This window comes from Elephas maximus, chromosome 8 (genome assembly GCF_024166365.1).
Source record: "Elephas maximus indicus isolate mEleMax1 chromosome 8, mEleMax1 primary haplotype, whole genome shotgun sequence".
Classification (NCBI taxonomy): domain Eukaryota; kingdom Metazoa; phylum Chordata; class Mammalia; order Proboscidea; family Elephantidae; genus Elephas; species Elephas maximus.
Genome location: NC_064826.1, coordinates 21,437,547 through 21,456,827, shown reverse-complemented (window position 1 = coordinate 21,456,827; position 19,281 = coordinate 21,437,547). Strand labels below are relative to the sequence as shown.

The window sequence follows — 19,281 nt, the reverse complement described above, 5'->3', positions numbered from 1 at the left end:
CCCAGCTCCTTCATTCCCACCCCTGGCAGACGCCATGATGAAAGGCTAGCCCCAGACACTGTCTGTAGATATGTGGCCCCTGACCAAGTGCTACCAGGAAGGGCCTGGGGGAGGGTGGTATCAGCATGGCTTGTGCAACAATGGGCTGCGGAAGCCCCTCCTCATAGTCATGGGGATGTCCTAACTCTTCACTCCCCCCAGACCAGGGCCTTCTTCACTCTGCTCATTCCTACTGCCAGCGCCTCCCAGGCCATCCTCCTTGCTTATGGCTGTTTGAGTGGTATCTGTGCCTCATGACGACATTCTGTGCCCACTGCACAATGACAACAACAGAAGCACAGGAAGGTAGTATCACTGCCCCAGGACCCCCAACTCTAGGGGTACCCTGCAGCCCAGGTGGCAGTGCTGTTCTGCCATGAGAGGTCCAAGGCCAGAAAGCAGAACTGCGCTGAACATGAACAGGGGCTCACCCCTCTGCCTCCTGCCACAGGTGTCTCAGCTGATGGGCCCTCAGGCCCTGGGCCCCACGGTCAGGGCCACAGCCCTGCTCTGCTTCCACCTGTGCCCCAGTTGCACCATTTAGCGTTACGAAGCCGCAGTGGGCCTTTCTGGCAGCCACCTGTGAGGGCCCCCTGCTTGTCTCCTACAGCCATGACAACCCCCCTCTGCAACACCACCCACCTGCAGGAGCTGCTGGCTGGCTGGCAATGGGCAGGGATGCTCATGTGTGCCCAGGCCTGGGAGGCCTCCCGCCCCACGTGACCCACCTGCACTACCACCCCGGGATGCCCTCATCACCTTCCTGGGGAGGCTGGGCCTGGCACCTCCCTCAGCCCGACTCTGATGAGGCCCAGATCACGGCCCACAAGGACAGATACAGAGACAGGACAGCTGAGGCATTGAGACCTGCTTGATTTATTCAGATTATTTAATATACAATGACGCCAACGTGACCCCAAAGTGTGCAAAGTTAAAGCCTTCGACTGCAGCTGAGAGGAGAGGGCAGGAATGGTATACCTGCGGATGGTGGGGGGCAGGAATGACAGGCAGGCGGCCATGGTCAGGGTGGCCTCCTCCCCAGGGCCAGGGATGGGGGAGTGGCCTGAGGAGCAGGGCCCAGGATAGCCTGGGGGCCAGGGGAAGGGGGCAGAGACCTCCCCCTGGCCTGGGCCAGGAGCCCAGAAGTGCCACCTGGCTGAGGGGGCGGTAGCCCAGGATGGGCCAGAGGCAGGGCCAGGACAGCACCATTTCCTGGGAAGGGAGGGTGCCCTACAGGAGAAGCCAGGAGGGGCCACCTGCCTGGGGTGCGAGCCAGCCAGAGCAGGCTGCAGCGAGAAAGACCTGAGGCAGGCACAAGGCCTGAGAGCCTGGCAGCTGGCCTAGGGTGCTGAAGCGGGGGCCCTAAGGGCTCCCAGGGCAGCCTGGCCTAGGAGCGATCTTGACTGCGGGGGTGCCCCGGGAGCACCACCAGCCCCTCGGGACCCCTTGTCCCCTCCTCTCTCCCTGGACAGGAGCTGGGGAACCTGTAGTGCAAATCTGTGGGCCACTCAGTTATGGAGGGAGGTTGGGCCCGAAGGGGGACCGGGGGGTATGCCCCCTCCGCTGCCTCGGCCTCCACCGCCGTCCTCAGTACAGCCGCTTCTCGTAACTGTGGGAACAAGGCAACAGGACATCAGGTGTGGGCATGCGGACCCAGCTCCCTTCCAGATCCCCTTGTCCAGGGCCACAGAAGCCCCTGCCTGGGCCATGGGCGGTGGGGGAGGGCAGAGAGCAGGCCCCGTGCCTCTGTCCCACCAGGGCTAGGGCTCTCTGAGGAGCTGGGCCGGGGCAGAAAGGCACATGGAGCTGAGCAGCCTCAGGGCCCAGTGTGGAGCCAGCTCAGGAAGGCACGTCCAGCCTCACACAGGCCCAGGAGCTAAGCCTCTGCTGCTCTGGGTCTCCCCACCCCCTGCTGCCTGGGCCTCCGGTGGTCCTGGGTCCTGTCCCAGACAGGCCATTTCAAGCCTGTGATGACAGGCCCCTCTCTGCACCCCAGAAGGAAGGGGATTTGCATTTCACCTGGACGAGGGGGCACTGCTGGCATCCCCCACCGTGGTGCTGGGAGCGGGGGTGGGAGACCCCGATCCTGGGGTCCACGTCCCATGATTATATCCCAGCACTGCCCCCAGCCCACCGCCCATGCCCAGATCCCACCCACACTGCCCCTGCTCTACTCTACGCTTGGCCCGGGCAGCGCGGTTACTTACACGGCAGAAGGGTATAGCTATGAGAGGGTGGGGCAGAAAGAGACACAGGTTAGACGCCCGCTACGCCGGGGAGACGGGCCCTCTCAGCCAGGGCGGGCCGCGTGCCTGTCACTACTGCTGCAGCTCGCTCTGCCCCCCACCACGGCCACCCCGGCGCTGGCCCTGCTCCTGTCTCTCTGCCCTGCTCCCCGCCAGAGGGCCCAGGCCCCCAGCCTCCGCTGCCTGCCTGGTGCCACCGCCAGTAAGAGTTCAGCACTGACAGCCCCCTTCCACTCTCACCAAGCTTCCGAGCAAGCAAGGGCCCTGAGTCCTGGTAGGGCTAGTGGCCACAACTCCCGTGCCCTGCTCGGGGAGAAGCCCGAGGGGAGGGGGGGGGCCTTGCCTGCATGGGGCTAAGGGCCAGGGTTCAAGGGTAGGCTGGGGCCTGTAGGAGAGGGTGTGGCACCCTGAAGCAGCCTCCACCCTGGGAGGAGGTGGTGCATAGGGCTCCTGGAACTCAGCGTAGCCTCTGAGACACGACCCCACCTGCCCAACTCAGTCCCAGCCAGCTGGGGCAAGGGTGCCACCCACTTACGAGTGTAGGCCGTGAACACCACCCTCAATCTGGGCTGACATGGTCCGCTTCTCAAACTTGAGCTCTCCTGAGTACATCATGGACCTGGCAGGAAGGTGTGCGGAGCAGGTCAGGGCCACAAAGGTGGAAAAGAGAGACAGAGAGGAAGCAGTAAGGTTCCACAAGCCTCCCAGGTGCTCCCCTCCCTAGCACTCACCGCAGGACAGACAAGCTCCGGGCTCCAATGTCCTGGCAGCCATGCTGGATACCTGCGATGAGGTAGGGCACGAACTTCTGGATGGAGCCTTTGTCCTGGATGGAGCCAGAGACACCCTGCGCAATCTTCACCTTGTCCCCCTCACTGCAGGAAGGCGGGGACCCTGAGCCAGAGCCCATGGCTCAGAGGGCCCCTCCCCACCTCTTAAGGAGAGAGGGGATACTACCCAGAAGGCTCCCCCAAAGCAGCCACTCCCTGGACTACAGGGTTAAACAAAGCATGAATTCTGAGTCAGGGACCCAGGTGCTGGTCTGAGGTCGGCTACTTATGCCCTGTGCCAATCTATAAAGTGGGGACTGGGTGCCACCTTAGAAAGTCAATGTTGTGTGGGCCCTGAGGGTTGAGGGCTTATCAGCCTGGGCTGGGGCTCAGGGCAGGTACCTGAAGTATCGTTTCTGGCTGCTGCTGCTCTTCTCCATAGCGTCTAGCGAGCCCATGCCCCGGTACTTCTTGAGCCGCACCCCATCCGAGAAGAAGTACTCACCGGGGGCCTCCGTGGTGGCAGCCAGCAGGGAGCCCATCATCACTGGAGTGGATGAGGGTCAGTGCCTCAGCCTTGGAGCCCTCCTCCTGGCCTGCCCACTCCCAGCTCCCACCCCACCTACCTGTGGAAGCTCCAAGGGCCAGGGCCTTGACCACATGGCCCACAGTCTGGATGCCACCATCGGCTATGACCGGTACACCAAAGCGCCGGGCGTACTCAGCCACCTTGTAGACGGCAGTGCCCTGGGGCCGGCCACAGGCCATCACTGGTGGTGGGGGGAAGGGAGAGAAGGAGGGCACAAGAGAGAGATGCGTCAACAGCAGCACAGGGCCAGGTCAACCCTGTCCCCGTGTCCCACTTTCACCCTGGGGAAAAGGGGCAGGGCTGGATGAAGCTTCTGAGGTACAAGGTAGGTACCAAACCAGTTGCCACAGAGCCAACTCTGACTCATGGCAACCCCACGCGTGTCAGAATAGAACTGTGCTCCAGCGGGTTTTCAATGACTGACTTCTTTCAGAAGTAGGTTGCCAGGCCTTTCTTCCAAGGTGCCTCTGGGTGGATTCAAACCACCAAACCTTTCAGTTAATAGCTGAGCGCTTAATGATGTGTCCCCCAGGGACTCCTAGGAGATAGGTAGATGACAGCAAATGCCTCCAGGTGAATGTCACCGCAGAAACCTGGGTCACACCACCCATGACAGCACTACAGGGGTTCTGACGCGAACAGGATCAGTGCTGCCCTTCAGAGTGTAGCACAGCTGTCCCCAGACCAATGCACCAGCTCAGGCCTGGTAGCCCCAGCCTCACCTGCTCTCAGCTGCACAGATTCCTATTCAAGGCTTTCATTTGCAAAAACCATTATTAGGGTTAGGGACTGATGGTCCCCTTAAGGACTGTTAAGGATATTGGTTTTCCCAGAACGTTTGCATTTTCTACGTTTAACTGTTTAAGATGCTTAAGTGTTAGGTTTGAAGAGGAACTTCTAAGGAAGCAGCACACATCTAGGGATGGATATAAAGCTGAATAAACCCGAAAAGGGACCTTCTCTGGTGTGCCTCTTGTCTGTTTTGTCCTCCCTGGATCCCCAGGCTTAGAACAGTAACTGACACAGAGCAGCACTCCACAAATATCTGGTGAGCGAGTGAGAGAGGGCCCCGTTCCACCACAGAGGTCAGCTAACGGGCAGGTCGGCAATGACTAAAAGCAGAAGCTCTGTAGCCCAAGCGGGAGAGCAGGTATTTTGCACAGAGAAGACCCACTGGGTCACTCAGCATTCTGGAGAAGTGGCCCTCGCTAGAGGGGCCAGGCACACCCCGCGGGCCAAGCCAGGGCCTACCTCTTCCAGGCAGCCAGCCCCCACGTCAGACACTAGCCTCCAGGGTATGTTCCCCTAGCTACTGAGGGGGCCACATGTCAGGGTCTCACCCTCCCCATTCCATGCTCAAGGACCCACCCCGCGAAGGGCCTCATGCCGGAGGGGAACCCCCCCTCAACCACCACACTAAAACCAGGTGCTGTCAAATCGATTCCAATTCACGGCAACCCCACGCGTGTCAGGGCAAAACCACGCCTCATATGTTTTTCAACGACTGCTTTTTCAGATGTAGATTGCCAGACCTTTCATCCAAAGTGCCTCTGGGGGGACTCGAACCTCTAGCCTTTCGGAGTGGCCGATCATGTTAACATTTGTGCCACCCAGGGACTCCACCACACTACATGGGTATATAATACCCTCATAGATTTAGGGCCATGCTATGTGCATGTCTTAAGTATGTACCTTACCACAAATCCAATCCAAACTCCCAGCTGGCTTCCAACCAGCAACTCAGAAAAGCAGTCACACCGGCGTGGGGCCTCCCAACTGGGCCGCGTGGACCAGACCCTGCGAAGTAGGCTGGCATACACCCAAAACCCACAATAGCCTTACCTGTTCACACCTGCCTTGCCTGGCCCATGGTGTCCACAGGGCAGGGTCTATGCCTGGGTCACCCCCTGAGCCCACCATTCCAGGAAGTCACCTTGCAGAGTGCACACTTAATACAAATTCGTTGAATAAGAGGCCGGAAGGGGTGTTCAAACTGGCCACCACTGGCTCTCCTAGTGGCACCTACCTTCTTGGGTGATGCAGATGGAGCCGCAGCCCATGCCCACACGCAGCCCGTCCACACCGGCGTCAATCAGGTTCTTGGCCTGAGCTGCTGTCACCACTGTCAGTGGGGGAGAGGAACAATGTGAGGATGGGATGCCCTGGGACCCGAGTCTAGCACTCCCCACAATGACCAAAGCCCATCTAGCCTGTCCCCAACTCCAGGGCAATGCCAGCATGCAGGGATATGAAGGACAAAGAGGAGTGGCACGGTGACAGGCAAGGACAGGAGTGAGAGGGGCGTGGACTCACCATTCCCACCAATCACCTGGAGGTGGGGGTACTTCTGCTTGACGTAGTGCACCATGGCAATCTGATACACCGAGTTCCCTTGGGACGAGTCCTAGGAGAGGGGACAGCAAGCTAAGGAGCCTCACTGCGGGAGGTGATCCTTTAGTGGACGGGGACTCTGAAATCATGAAAACTCTTAGGACAATGCTCTTTGTTTTCAGGGAGGAGATGCTGGATAGCTGTCAGATGATTCTCAAAGTGAGGGGGTTAAGCACCACTAACTGTGGCAGGAGCCCTGGTGGCACAGCAGTTAAGCACTCAGCTGCAGTGGCTCCCTCCTCCGAAAAGATTACAGCCTTGGAATCCTTAAGGTGCAGTCCTACTCTGTCACATGGGGTCACTAGGAGTCTGAATCAACTTGATGGCACAAAACAACTGCAGCAGACACACCTGTTGTAAGGATCCACCTTCCCAGCCAGGAGTACCGCCTGGGGTCATGCCCTGATTCCACCCATTCACTGACTAAAGAAACTGACTTAACCTTTTTGAGACGGTTTCTTCATCTCGTAAATCGGATGACTAATAATTGTACCTTTCAAGGGGCTGAGAACTAAATGAGTTAAAATACAGAAAGATTTTAGCCTGGTGCCTGGCCAGTGGTAAGTTCCCTAAGACACTGAACGGGAGCTGTATTACTGCCAGCTTTTGAGCGAGGAAGGCCCTCAGGGGGGCCCGTTTGTTCTGAGCTGTCAAGAGTGATGGTGGTCCTCCTAATTCTGACTTGAGAGCAACAGAGGGAGGCTCCTCGACTGCTCAGAGGCAAACCTGGGTTTTCATAAGCCTCTACTCTGCTGACTGACTCCCCTCTGGGCTTTCCCCATGGCCGTCCCCAGGGGGCGCCCTACCAGCACTATGACATCGGCACCGGCCTGGGTGAGCAGGTCCAGGCGGTACTTGTCGTCCTCTCGGGTGCCCACAGCTGCCCCGCACAGCAGCTGTTTGTGGGAGTCCTTGGAGGCCAGAGGGTAGTCCCGGTTCTTTTTCAGGTCAGTGCGGGCAATGATGGCTACTAGCTCATCGCGGTCATTGACAATGGGCAGTTTCCCTGCCGAGGAAGGCAGAGACAAGATGAAGGCACAGGCTTCTCTGTCCCCTACCTCCAGGAAGGCAGGAGTATTATTTGTTTGGAGGAGCAAGGGAAGGAGGGCCAGGGGATGAAATGGACCCTGCTGACGATTCCCCTGAAGTGCCCAAACCAGCCACTAGGTGACAGCACCCACTGAGGAAGCACTTCTAGGGACCTGGACCTCTTCCCAGGAACAGGAAGCAAAGAAACCTCCCAGCCAAGAGGGCTCCTGAGCTCTTCCTGCCTCTTTTCCACCAGCTGGGCCACAGTGGTCTGAACACTCCTAGCCAGGGCACAAATGTGAGGCTGTCCCACAGAGGGGAGCATGTGCCTTGCCTGATGCCACCTCCAAATAACCCTCGAGTATAGATCAGGGAGCATTCCCATTCCCAGAGTACCCCACAGGGACCTAACAAATATGATGAAAACAGCACCAATGTCAAATGCATTTAACTGCAGGACTTCTCAGAGCCTTTAATAAGCTTAAGTACAATTCTTTATAAAAGATAAGGGACAGACAAAGCAGCATTTCTTAGGCTTCTAAGACCACAGAACCCTTTGTTCATGATGAGCATTTCACAGGACCAATGTTTTGGGAGGAAACCCTGGTGACGTAGTGGTTAAGAGTTATGGCTCCTAACCAAAAGGTCGGCAGTTTGAATCTGCCAGGCGCTCCTCGGAAACCATATGGGCCAGTTCTACTCTGTCCTATAGAATCACTATGAGCTGGAATTGACTCGGTGGCAGTGTTTTTTTTTTTTTTTTAGCTCAGCTGCTAACCAAAAGGTCAGCAGTTCAAATCCACCAGCCGCTCCTTGGAAACCCTACGGGGCAGTTCTCTGTCCAATAGGGCCGCTATGAGTCAGAATCGACTTGATGGCAATGGTTTGGTTGTTTTTTTGATAATGTTTTGGGAAAGGAGCCCTGGTGGCATAACGGTTAAGCACTCGGCTGCTAACCGAAAGGTCTGAGGTCCAAACCCACCAGCCACTCCAAGGGAGAAAGATGTGGCAGCCTGCTTCCATAAAGATTCCGAAAAAAACCCAAACCCGTTGTCATCGAGTCAATTCTGGCTCATAGCTACCCTATAGGACAGAGTAGAACTGCCCCATAGGGTTTCCAAGGAGCGCCTGGTGGATTTGAACTGCCGACCTTTTGGTTAGCAGCTGTAGCTCTTAATAACTATGCCACCAGGGTTTCCTCTGTAAAGGTTACAGCCTTGGAAACCCTGTGGAGCAATTCTACTCTGTCCTGTAGGGTCGCTACGAGTCACAATCGACTCAACGACAATGGGTTGTTTTTCCTTTTTAGTGTTTTGGGAAAGATACTGTGAGAATGTTGAATGAGGGGCAGGTTTTCCTAGGTCAGGAAAAGCATCTTAGGGATCGTGCTCCAGCCTGGGCCTGTCAAACCTCCCCAAGGTGCACTCTGTTTGCTGGGACAGCCCATGGGGCTGTGAAGAGACGGGGCTCGGGATACAGGGCGCCTTCTGACCACTCCCCTGTACCTTTCTTACTGCGCTGCAGAATCTCATTTGCCTCTTTCAACGTCACACCCGACAGGGCCACCACCAGCTCGTTCCGCAGTGTCATCACCTGTGGGGCCAGGAACATTTGCCTGCAGGTTGGCAGGTGAGAGAAGGGAGCCAGGCCTCCCTCTGGTCCCTGGTCACAGGCACCAGCCCAAGGCCCCAGGGTGTTGGGCCCTAGCTGTGCCCCAGCCACCCTCTCCCTGCCCCATGGGCACCTCACTAAGGAGGGTGGTGTGGTCCTTCTCAGCAAGGAAGTCGATGTCTCGGGAGGTGACGATGCCCACCAGCTTGCTGCCCATGGTGCCAGTCTCCGTGATGGGGATGCCAGAGAAGCCATGCCGGATCTTGGCCTCAAGTACGTCACCCACGGTGTGTGAGGGGCTCAGCACCACAGGGTCTGTGATGAAGCCCTGTTCAAACTTCTGTGGGCAGACAGGAGAAGGAAAACGCTGGAAGGAAGCTAGAGGAGCATGTGGTCTGAACAGAGAGGGCAGAGGGTGCTTGGCTGTGCCAGAGAGGAGTCAAGAGTCAAGCCCCTTAGTAGTGTGAGGGGCCAGTAGGCAGGTGAGGCTTCAGCCCTGTACCCCCAACCAATCAGCCAGGGAATGCGCCAACCTGCAGGGCTGGCAAGGGAGGGGGTTGGTGAGATGGGGGCCACCAGGTGGCATCTTCTCTCTGGGGACAGGGCCCCATACTTGCCTTGACCTTCCGCACCTCATTGGCCTGGAACTCTGGGGTGCAGTTGTGATGGATGAAACCAATACCTCCCATCAGCTGCAGGGAAAGGAAGTGTGGTCAGAGGCGGGGTGCCAACCAGTCCATCTCATGCCTCCCCTGTCACCCTGCAGACCCTGCCAATGATTCCAATTCTTCCAGCCACTCAGCACAGCGCCCCCTCCGGGCCCTGACTCACGGCCATCGCGATGGCCATGTCAGCCTCCGTAACGGTGTCCATGGGCGAGGAGATGAGTGGCGTCTTCAGCGTGATCTTCCGAGTCAGGGCCGACGTCAGGTCCTGCGGATGGAGGCACAGCCTGGTGAAAGCTTCTGTCCTTCCCTTAACAACATTAATTAGGCTCCTACATGTATCAGGCACAGGTGGGCCCTGGGATAGAGCCGTGGACAGGCACCTGAGGTCCCTGGTTTCTATAACGGAGCTGACGTAACAGAAAAGAAAGGTGATAAACACGAACCACCTGTACAAGAGGGTCCTCCAGGCAGTGGGAATACAAGCACCCCAATGTGGAAACAAGCTTGGTGGATTTTAAAAGAAAGACAGGCTGGGAAGCAAAGTGGAGGGAGGGAGGCGGGAGCCAAGGGGTGAGAGGCAGGCAGGGGCCACAGAGAGGGGCTCTTATTCTCTTCTGAGCTGAGGAGCCATTGAAGGGTCTTACGCAGAGGAGTGACATGATCTGATCTATGCTTTCAAAAGGTCACTCAGGCTTCGCTGTGGAGAGCGAGTGTAGGTGACAAGAGCTGGGGCAGGGAGGCCACTTAGGATGCTGCCACACCGGACCAGGAGAGATGATGGTGACTGGGAGCAGGAAGGCGGGGAGGAAAAGCTCTCCAAGGTGTAAGCCTAGTAGATATCCAGGAAATCCCCAGAATGAGAGTCTGCAGCTCCAGGGAGAGGCCAGGACTGCAAATACACACGAGGGAGTCCTCTGCATTTGAGGGGGTCCCTGGGTGGCACAAACGGTTAAGTGTGTGGCTGCTGATGGAAAGGTTGGAGATTCGAGTCCACCCAGAGGTGCCTCAGAAAAAGGCCTGGCAATGAAAACCCTGTGGAGCACGGTCCTACTCCGACGCACATGGTGTTGTCATGAGTCAGTCAACTGGACAGCAACTGGCTTTTCTTTTTCTTTCTGCATCTGAGTGGCAGGTAAAGCCAGATCACAGTCCCCTCTGTGATTCAGGTCAACAGCTGTAGATCCTATCCCCAAAAACACTCTGATGCAGACTTTGATATACGGGTAGTCCCTGACTTATATCCAAGTTACGATGAACTGCACTCACGACCATCCTTTTCTTTTTTTATGAATTATGTATTTTTTAATGCATGTATGTATTAAAACATATTTAAGTTTATAGGCAATGTTTCCAACTCCTAAACACAAAGATCAGATTTATTAAGATACTGATAATAAAAGGCGGTAATAATAAAAACTAAAAGAAAAATTGAGGCATTCGACTTACATCAGAACCGACTTAAGATGGTGTCATTGGAACGGAGCCCTGTTGTAAGTCGGGGACTGCCTGTATAATTTTTGGAGATTCGAAGGCCCCTGAAGTCCATCCACAGATCCTGTTCAGAATCATGGCCCCATAGGCTAGAAAGCTCCACCTTCTCCTCCCCTATCATCCCACAGAAGAGCCTTCCTGACAGAGGCTGACAGGACAGACAGACCCTCGGCGGCCAGGCAGGGATCTTGTCTCTCCCTCTCCTCCCAGCACCCAGCCCAGTGTCCAGCACAAAGCCGGGATGCTCAGTAAACTTCATTGAACTGAGCAGCTGAACCAAGAAGGCTCCCTGATCGCTGTCTTAAGGGAAAAATCTAGAACAGCCCAAATTTCCCCCTAAAAATCGGTTGTTGTCAGTACTGGGTACAGAGGCTGAAAATAAGCTTCCCCAGCACAGAAATGGGCACTCCAGCCTTCCATGAGAATCTGACAGGAGTAAATACCAACAACAATAGCCACCAGAAAGAAATGAACTATTTTTAGAAGTGTATGAATTTATGATAGAATTGATTGAAGTGATTATACCTGTCAGTACTGCCCTCTGCCTCTCTGAGTTTATCATGTGTTAATTATACAGTAAAACCTGCTAAGGGCGGAAACCTGCCAGAGAAGGAAAATTAAGTATTTGCCATTAAAAAACAAGCAATAGAAAAGTGATAAGACTGCACCCTGTTGAAGATGGAAAACTTGTGAGACCCTGAAAAACAAGGCAGTCTCGTCGAGTTCCAGCTCTCACAGGTTTCACTGTATAAAGGAAATTGCTATCTGGCTCACTGCTAAGCCCCTCCTGCAAAGCAAGACACTGTTTCCTCACATAGAGCCAAAGCCCAACCAGTTGCCACGGTGTCAGCTCCAACTCATGAAGACCCCACATGTGTCAGAGGAATACAACTGGGCTCCATAGGGTTTTCAATGGCTGATTTTTCAGAAGAAGATCACCAGGCCTTTCTTCCAAAGTACCTCTGGGTGAACATGAACCTTTTGGTTAGTAGCTGAGCATGTTTACGGTTTGCGCTACCCTAGTTCCTTTAAACCTCTGTGCTCATTCTTGTACATTGTGATTCAGTGAACAAGTCTGTGCACCTTATACAAATCTCCATAATTTACTGGCTTCTATCATGTCCTTGCTCAGGATTTCAGACAAAACCCAATTCTTTGGTCTATTCTATAAGGCTGCCACACCCAAGCCCACCCTCTCTGGGGGACCCCACTGTGGGATCCTTAGTGACGGAGAGCTCTTCCGCCCTGTGCCGGACGCCCCCACTCAGGACACGCGCACTGCAGCCTTGCCCCATGAGGCTCAGGCCATTGCTCTTGTTTCTCCGGCAGCAACCAATGCATCTGCCGCATTTCCAAGAAAGGTCTCCCCCACACACTGCCCTCGAGTGAGAAGTCAACCTCCTCCACACCTATACCCGCCCCTCGCTACCCCTCAGAGAAAGAGGCACTCACCACCTCGTCAGCTATGAAGTCGATGAAGCCAGGGAGGATCAGGAAGTCGCTGGCAAGAGAAGAACAAGTGTTACTGGGTGGGGAAGGGAGCCGGCAGAGAGGCCCCAACTGCAGCTGATTCCTGTGCTCCTCCAGGGACAGCAGAGGGTCTGTGGCCCTGGGGCACCTACCACGGCAGAAGGCCCCAAACATTCATTGCTTCAGGGCTCAGTGTTGTCAAGGGACACAGAAGTTCCCTCATGGGGGTGGAAGTCTCATAGCAGACAAGGGCCTGCCCTTGCAAACTTCCCAATCTTGATGGGGGAGACGGTGAGTAAACACAGGTGAACCTGAGGCGGGCTCTGTGGCCTGACACCGCATGGCCTGGACCGCAAGTCAGCGGCTGAGTGCAGCATGTGCGGACACGGCAGGCACCCAGAAACGTCTGCTGAGCTGAACTGGAGCAGCCAACAGACGCTGCCTGGGGTGGTGAAGGGAGGAAAAAGACCTTACAGTTAGGACCCAGACACTGGGGCCCCAGCCAAGGTGAGGTAACTACCAGCACCAGGGCGAGCCCTGGTCACAGCGAACCCCAGGATCCAGGGAGAACAGGGCTACATGGGTGTGTCAGGGTGCAGCACCAGAGCCCAGGGGCCCTGACGGGCTCCACCTGCCTGAAATCACAGCCTTGGACAGATATCACGCATTGCCATCGAGTCACTTCTGACTCAGAGCAGCCCTATAGGACAGAGGAGAACTGCCCCATTGGACAGATACACCCAGAGGCAAATGCCCCTCACTGTGGAACCCTCCCACCCAGGCCGAGCAAAGTGCGGGCACCCCCAGTGCTGGCAGGAAAAGATAGGCTGGGTCTGGCGTTGAGCTAGCCAGCTCCAGCACGCAGAGTGGATGGGCTGAAAGGGAGGGTTCCTTAGAGAGGCTACAGCCCAGACGGGAGGGGTCAGGTCTTTCATCTGCCCCAAGGCCTAGAGAAACTCCCAAGGGTTTCGCTAGGGCATTTCCCTAACAGATTCCAACGAAAAATATACCATTACCAAAGACCCCCAAGGAAAGAAGAGTTCTGGGCCAGGGCCCCTGCCCCTCAGCAAGCCTTCTTCTGCTGTCTACAAGAGGCCTCAGGCTCATCAGGGCTCGGCCTCTGGACCTCTTGTCATTTTCCAGGTGTTCTATCCACCCCTCACCTGGCCTACGCCCAGCTATGTGCAGGCAAGGAGATGCTTCTCAGGAGTGGCTGTGCACCCCCGATATTTGGGAAGACTGGGTCAGGGACTGGCAGGAGACAGGGCAGGAGACGCTGGGTTCCCAGCATCCCCTCTCTGCCCCAGCCCTGGGCTCAGACGCCCTTTCCTGGCATGGACACAGTCCTGCAGCCAGGAGCAGGGCTGATGCCAGGCCTGCAGCCAGGAGGACAACTGGCCCAGGGCCCGGGGAAAGGGCGAGCTGAGCCACAGGCACACCGGGAGGTCCCCACCCTCCTCCCAAATCCCACCTGGGGTGGGCTCAGCGGTAGAAATCACAGAATACTCATGCCCAAGGGGGCACCAGTGCCAAACTATGGGCAGCCAGGGGCACAGGTGGAGAGCTGGTCTGGATGGTAGAGAAAAAAGGGTACCATCCCATCCACCCAGCTGGACCTCTTCTGAGGGCAACACCCGAGCCTCGGCTGGGCTGCTGGGCCCCCTCTGCCCTCGTGGGGCGACTGGGAGCAAGAGGTGCCTTGGACGAAGGTCTGGGAAAAATCTCCCCATAGCTCCCACACCTCGAGTTCCCACGCGCCCGAAGCCCCCTATCCCCTCACGCCCCCCCCCATGCGGCCAAGATGCCCACTAGGAGGAGGAAGGGGGCAGGCCGGGCGCGGACCTGGCTGGGAACAGCGCATGGCACCGTGGGCCACGATGTCACTGTGCCACGTCCCTCTCTCGGCGTGAGCTGCCTTCCTTCCCCAGCCCAGCCCCCTCCGCCCAGCCACTCGAGTCGGGCCAGGGACCGCCGGCGTCTCGCAGGGACGGCGAGGGGCGCGCGCACGTGCAGGGCCAGGCCGGGGACCGCGCTGCCTCTGTACGCGCACCCAGGTGGGCCGAGGCCGCGGTGCTTACTTGTAGGTGAGGCCGTCAGCACTGGCGAAGAGCTGCTGCGCGGTGAGCCCATCCTCGGGCACGTAGCCGGTGCCGCCGCTGATCAGGTAGTCCGCCATGCTGCTGCGAGACACCGCGGCCCGACATAAACCTCCGCGCGGGCCGCCCCGCCGCCGCCGCTGCTGTTGCTGCTGCTGCTGCTGACGCCGCGGCCACGCTGCCGCCGCGGGCCGGCCGGGCCGGGGCGGGGGCTGCGGCAACGGGCGGGCCGGGCGCCGCCCTCCTCCGCCCCTCCCCGAGCCCGCCGCCGCCCGCGCTACCCGCACAAAGGCAGCGAGCCCTGCCGCGCGCACGCCCGGCCGCAGTGGCACCGCGACCCACAGGCCCGGGGGAGGGGGCCGGGCCAAGACGGACACGCCCCCACCCTGCTGGCCCGCCTCCCGGGCCCCCGCAGCGCGCCCCAGGCTTTCTCCCAGCCCAGGCGGTCCCAGGCATCCTGCCGGCCGACCTGAGGCTCCCCGCCCGCAGGGGTACCTCTAGCGCGTTTGCCTTTCCCCAAGATAATCCCCGGGCTCCTTTCAGGGACCAGCCCTTAGGACCTGGGCTGGGCTTCCAGCCCCCCTCCCAAGAGGAGCTAGGGGTGGACCCTCAGGCATTGCAGCCTCGCTCACCGGCACTCCCCCCACCCATCATCCCTAGGGGGCTAGCATTCTCAGCGATGACACTCGCTGACCTTTGGGTGGCCTTGGAGCCCTGTGAAGTTTACGAAGCATTTTTCATAAATGATCACATTTACTAAAAAAAAAAAAAAAACTGCCATCGAGTCGATTTCAGCTCATAGTGACCCCCCTATAAGACAGAGTAGAACTGCCTCCATAGAGTTTCAAAGGAGCGCCTGGTGGATTCCAACTGCTGACCTTTTGGTTAGCAGCCATAGCTCTTAATCACTAAGCCATCAGTGTTTCCACGTTTACAATCTATTAAATGCCAGTTATTAGGTCCCTCCACTTTACAGGTACAGAGCCTAGGGCTCATAAGGAGGAGTAGGGGCTGCTGCTTCTGACTCCTGGTCCAGGGCTTCCTGCGGGTGCCCTGTCCTCAGCTCACAAAGGAGTGTGGATGGCAGAGGTTTTAACCGCAGAGAGGCAAAAACCAAAAACCAAACCCATTGCCATGGGGTTCATTCTACTCATGGTGACCCTATAGGACAAAGCAGACTGCCCCATAGGGTTTCTAAGGCTGTAATGCTTACGGAAGCAGGCTGCTACATCTTTCTCCCACAGAGCAGCTGGTCGGTTCTGGTGGGGTGGAACCACTGACCTTTTGGTTAGCAGCCAAATGCTTAGCCATTTTGCCACCAGGGCTCTTTCCAGAAAGGCAAGTGTAGCTTTATTTGGAAGGTGAGTGTGATGGGAAGACGGGATGGACACAGGCCTGGCTTACACTAATGGGTATGCATGCAAGTTAGTACCGAGGCAAGGGAACTTTTGAAAACTTCCCCAGGCAGAAGTTTGGTGGTCTGTGTGCCCAGCAATACCCAGCTCTGTACGTGGGGTGGTAAGATTGGGGAGCAAATTGATTCACATGGGGGCAAGGTGGGGTGTTGGGGGAGACTCTGCCCATTGTGACCAGGTCTGTTAATGCTACCCTGACCAAAAGCTAGAGAGCAACCTCCTACTCAGACCCCACGGACTCCTCTCTCGGTGCTCCTGTGGTTCCCACTGCTCACTGATGAGGTGACAGAAGGAGAGGGCAGGGACACAGGCCTCCTGGCACGGTGGCTGCCTGTGGAGCTCACTCCCTCCCTCCCCAGCTCTGGGAGGCTGGGTTTGTTTACCTCTCAGCAGTGTGGTGGCAGCTGGGCCCAGGGGAGCCTTGGCCTCCAAGCCAAGAGGCTCCCTGGGATGCCCAACCTCCCTCGGTGATGCCCCCGAGACCCTGCCAGGAAAATACAGACCGTTCCATTTGTGTGCAGAGGGGAGGGGAGGTTTCCCACAGAGCTGGAAGTGAGGCACAGTGTTAGAGGGCACTCACAGAGGTCTGCTTCACTATCACTGTGGGGGACAGGGACATCACAGACACCACCTGCCCTTCAGAGTCCAAGTTCCCCTCCCCACCAGTGGACTCCAAAGGCAGGCTCCTGATGAGGCCTTGGAACGGAGGGAGATGGCCAAGTGAGGGTCTTGCTAAGCGGGGCTGGGCAGCTTGCCAGGGACACCTGGGAAGCTCCGCTGACTCCTCAGCACATATACCCACCCAGGGGCCTGTGCTTACGGGGTTATCTCGAGGGACCAGCATTAGGACCTCTCACTGCCACCCAGAGCTGGAGCAGCAAGAGCAGCCAGTGGAAGTCCCTGGCCATTCAGAGCTGCCCCGGGCACCTTCCTGGCCATAGAAAGACAGGGCTGTGATGGCAACTGCAGACAGAGCATGGCTGCCCTCAAACCTTTGTGGTCTCCCAAGGTACCTGCTCTGGGTCACTCTCCCCTACAGTGTGGGTCAGGAATGGCTAGGGTTCCACCAGGGCAGAGCTGAGTCTGCCATCTCTGGTGACCTTAATGTGACATCTGCTCCAGCCTAGAACTCTGGGGCCTGGGGAAGGAGGTTGCCATGCTGAGTTGGGGGCTCACTTCCCTAGTGACTACAGGCCTCATAGCCCCACTCCTCCTCTTCTGCCTGCCTCCTCACCCCCTCCTGCTTTGCCCATGTCAGGGCATCCTCCTGACCCTAAGCCGTGGGCTCAGACCAGGGTTAGGCTGTCCTTTTCCAGAGACTCTTAATCCATCCCCCGGCTTTCCTCCTCCCTCTTCCTGATCTTTCCCAGCTGCTTCCTCCTTGGGGAGGAGACACCCAGGCAACCAGGGGAAGGCCCAGTCCCCTGAGGCTCCCCACCTAGCTGCTGTGAGGGCAGTAGTGGGTGATGGCAGACCTAAGCCCTTTCTGGCCCCTTCTAGACCCTTCCCCAGGTACTCGGGGAGCAGTGCTCTACTGGGGCATGGAGGTCCAGGCAGGGATCCTAGAGGTCTGTATCAGGTCTGGGGATGTTTGAAGGAACAAGATTTCAAGACATTTCGGGGGGGGGGGGTGAGGATGGGGGCAGGGCTGAGGGAGAAGAGGCAATCACATTGGTGTTGCTGATCTGGGGGACACAGGTCACCCAAGTTCAAGCTAGGGAGCAATGGCACTAGCCTCAAACCCAGGACTTATCATGGAACACTGTCCCCCTCCCACAGCTCTGTGCTGGCGGAGGCAGGTGGAGGCCTAGCTGGCAGGTTTGAATCTCATTATACCACCTGGCTGGGGCCAGGGTCTTACACGGGCTCTTCCGAGCCTGGGTGGGGGACAGAGGTTAGCTCTACTGATATAGAAGTAGAATCTAGAGAAGGATGCCCCTCTGTGGCCCCGGCACGAACTCTGGGATAACATTTTTCCAATATCTGCTGGAACCAAGCCACTGCCTCCTCAACCCTCAAGTGCCCCGCTGCTCCCTCAGCTCCTGGGGCCGCCTCCCTAGCACTCCAGGTCACGGTAGCTGGATTTCTAGAACGGCAGGAAGGATAAGGGGTGGCGAAACCTAGGCCACTCTAGAGAGCCAGCCTGCGGGGGACGGTGGGGGGGGGCCAGGTCCACCAGGCAGCCCGCTAAGCCGTTAAAAGTTCTTACATAAGCACCAGCCCCAGCACGAGCTGCTGGCTAATTCTCCCCGACCACCCCCAGGCCCAGCTGTCAGGTCACCTCGCCGAGCTGCTGAGCACCAGCAGATGGGCCAGCGAAAGAAGTCCAAATCCTCTGGACCGGGACAGTAGATTGCGTTCCAGGCCGCGAGACAATCTAGAGATTAGCCGCTGTCTCCTTTTCAGCCAGTCCCCCAGGGCCCCTGGTCAATACCCCTACTCTTCCTCCAGTGACCCTCATTCCCTTACAGACCCCAGGGCGGGTGCCGAGCCTCAGAGAGCCTCTGAGGTGGGCGGCGCTGGTAGGGGGGTGGTGTCCTTACTCAGCCCAGAGGAGGCGAAGCATCTGGACACCTACACTGAGGACAGTTCTGTGAGCAAACAGCTAAGAAGGAGTACGCAAAGTTGGACAGGGACTCCAAGCACTGCCGGAACCTCAGGAGTTGGGGCCACTTGGAGCAGGTGTCGTCGGGTGTGTAGTAGAGGTGCCACCCAGGGCTAAGATTTTTGGGAGAGTTTTTACGACCTGTTCCCTGTCCTCCAACCCCCGTGCAACGCAGCGCCAAGCCTTTTGCCTAGTGCCCGCCTACAGCCTCAACCAAAGACGGGTGCGTGGCGTCTGAACCCCGATTCAGGAAGTTAGAGGTGAAGCGGCGAGAGGGCAAGAGTGCGTGGCCTGCCCTCCCTCCTCCGCCGTGGCCCGGGAGCCGCCGCGCTCTCCTCGCCGCCCGCCCCGGATGCGCCCCGCGCTCGGCCCTAGGCGTCACCTCTCGGGCTCGTAGCCGGCCTGCAGCAGGCGGGCGCTGTACCGCTGCGCCGCCGTCTCGTGTCCCGGGTGTTGCCGGGCTCCGGGCTCCGGAACCGCGGCGGCTCCGCCTTCCTGCAGCGGCGGCGAGAGCGGCCCCGACCCCCGTGGCGGCGGCCCCTCCATGCGGAGGCCGCGCTCAGGGCGAGCGGGAGCCTCTCCGCCTGGAGGCTCCCCGGGCCCCGCTGGGGAGTGACTGCCGCCGAGTCCTGTCCCGGGGGGCGGGGCCTACGTGTCGGGGCGGGGCGGGCCGGGGCGGGCCGGGGGCGGGGCAGCCGGGGGTGGGCCAGCCGGAGTCGACCTGGCTCTGCCCGGGCCGGTCGCTCCTCCCTGCCCCTCGACGCGGCCTCCCGGGCGCGGCGCGCCTCACCGGTCTCCGAGTCACCGAGGGGATGCCTGGAGGTGGAGGTGGGAAGGCGTCACCGCCGGCGGAACTGGGAA

General features: G+C 58.1%; 1 protein-coding gene across 2 annotated transcripts; it reads right to left on the bottom strand.

Moving 5' to 3' along the window:
* Window positions 1-899: 899 nt before the first annotated feature.
* IMPDH1 (inosine monophosphate dehydrogenase 1) lies at window positions 900-19,048 on the bottom strand. 2 transcript variants are annotated; one of them, XM_049893951.1, is made up of 15 exons: window positions 18,803-19,048; window positions 14,383-14,484; window positions 12,287-12,335; window positions 9,507-9,608; window positions 9,293-9,367; window positions 8,809-9,015; window positions 8,570-8,657; window positions 6,842-7,041; window positions 5,958-6,048; window positions 5,671-5,766; window positions 3,682-3,825; window positions 3,458-3,602; window positions 3,017-3,160; window positions 2,821-2,904; window positions 900-1,648 (listed from the first exon to the last, which is right to left on the bottom strand). In XM_049893951.1, exons 1-15 carry the CDS (start codon window positions 18,964-18,966, stop codon window positions 1,627-1,629), a joined length of 1,713 nt encoding a protein of 570 aa, XP_049749908.1. In that variant the 5' UTR covers window positions 18,967-19,048; the 3' UTR covers window positions 900-1,626. The 2 variants fall into 2 exon arrangements, with proteins under 2 accessions (XP_049749908.1, XP_049749909.1); XM_049893952.1 differs by having other exon boundaries at window positions 14,383-14,481.
* Window positions 19,049-19,281: the final 233 nt, after the last annotated feature.

Coding starts and splice junctions, on each gene's coding strand:
- IMPDH1 (XM_049893951.1), bottom strand. CDS start 18,966: ATGGAGGGGCCGCCGCCACGGGGGTCGGGGCCGCTCTCGCCGCCGCTG. Junction 9,609..12,286: donor ACTTCATAGCTGACGAGGTG/GTGAGTGCCTCT, acceptor CTCCATCCGCAG/GACCTGACGTCGGCCCTGAC. Junction 6,049..6,841: donor GTGCCGATGTCATAGTGCTG/GTAGGGCGCCCC, acceptor CCCCTCTCCTAG/GACTCGTCCCAAGGGAACTC.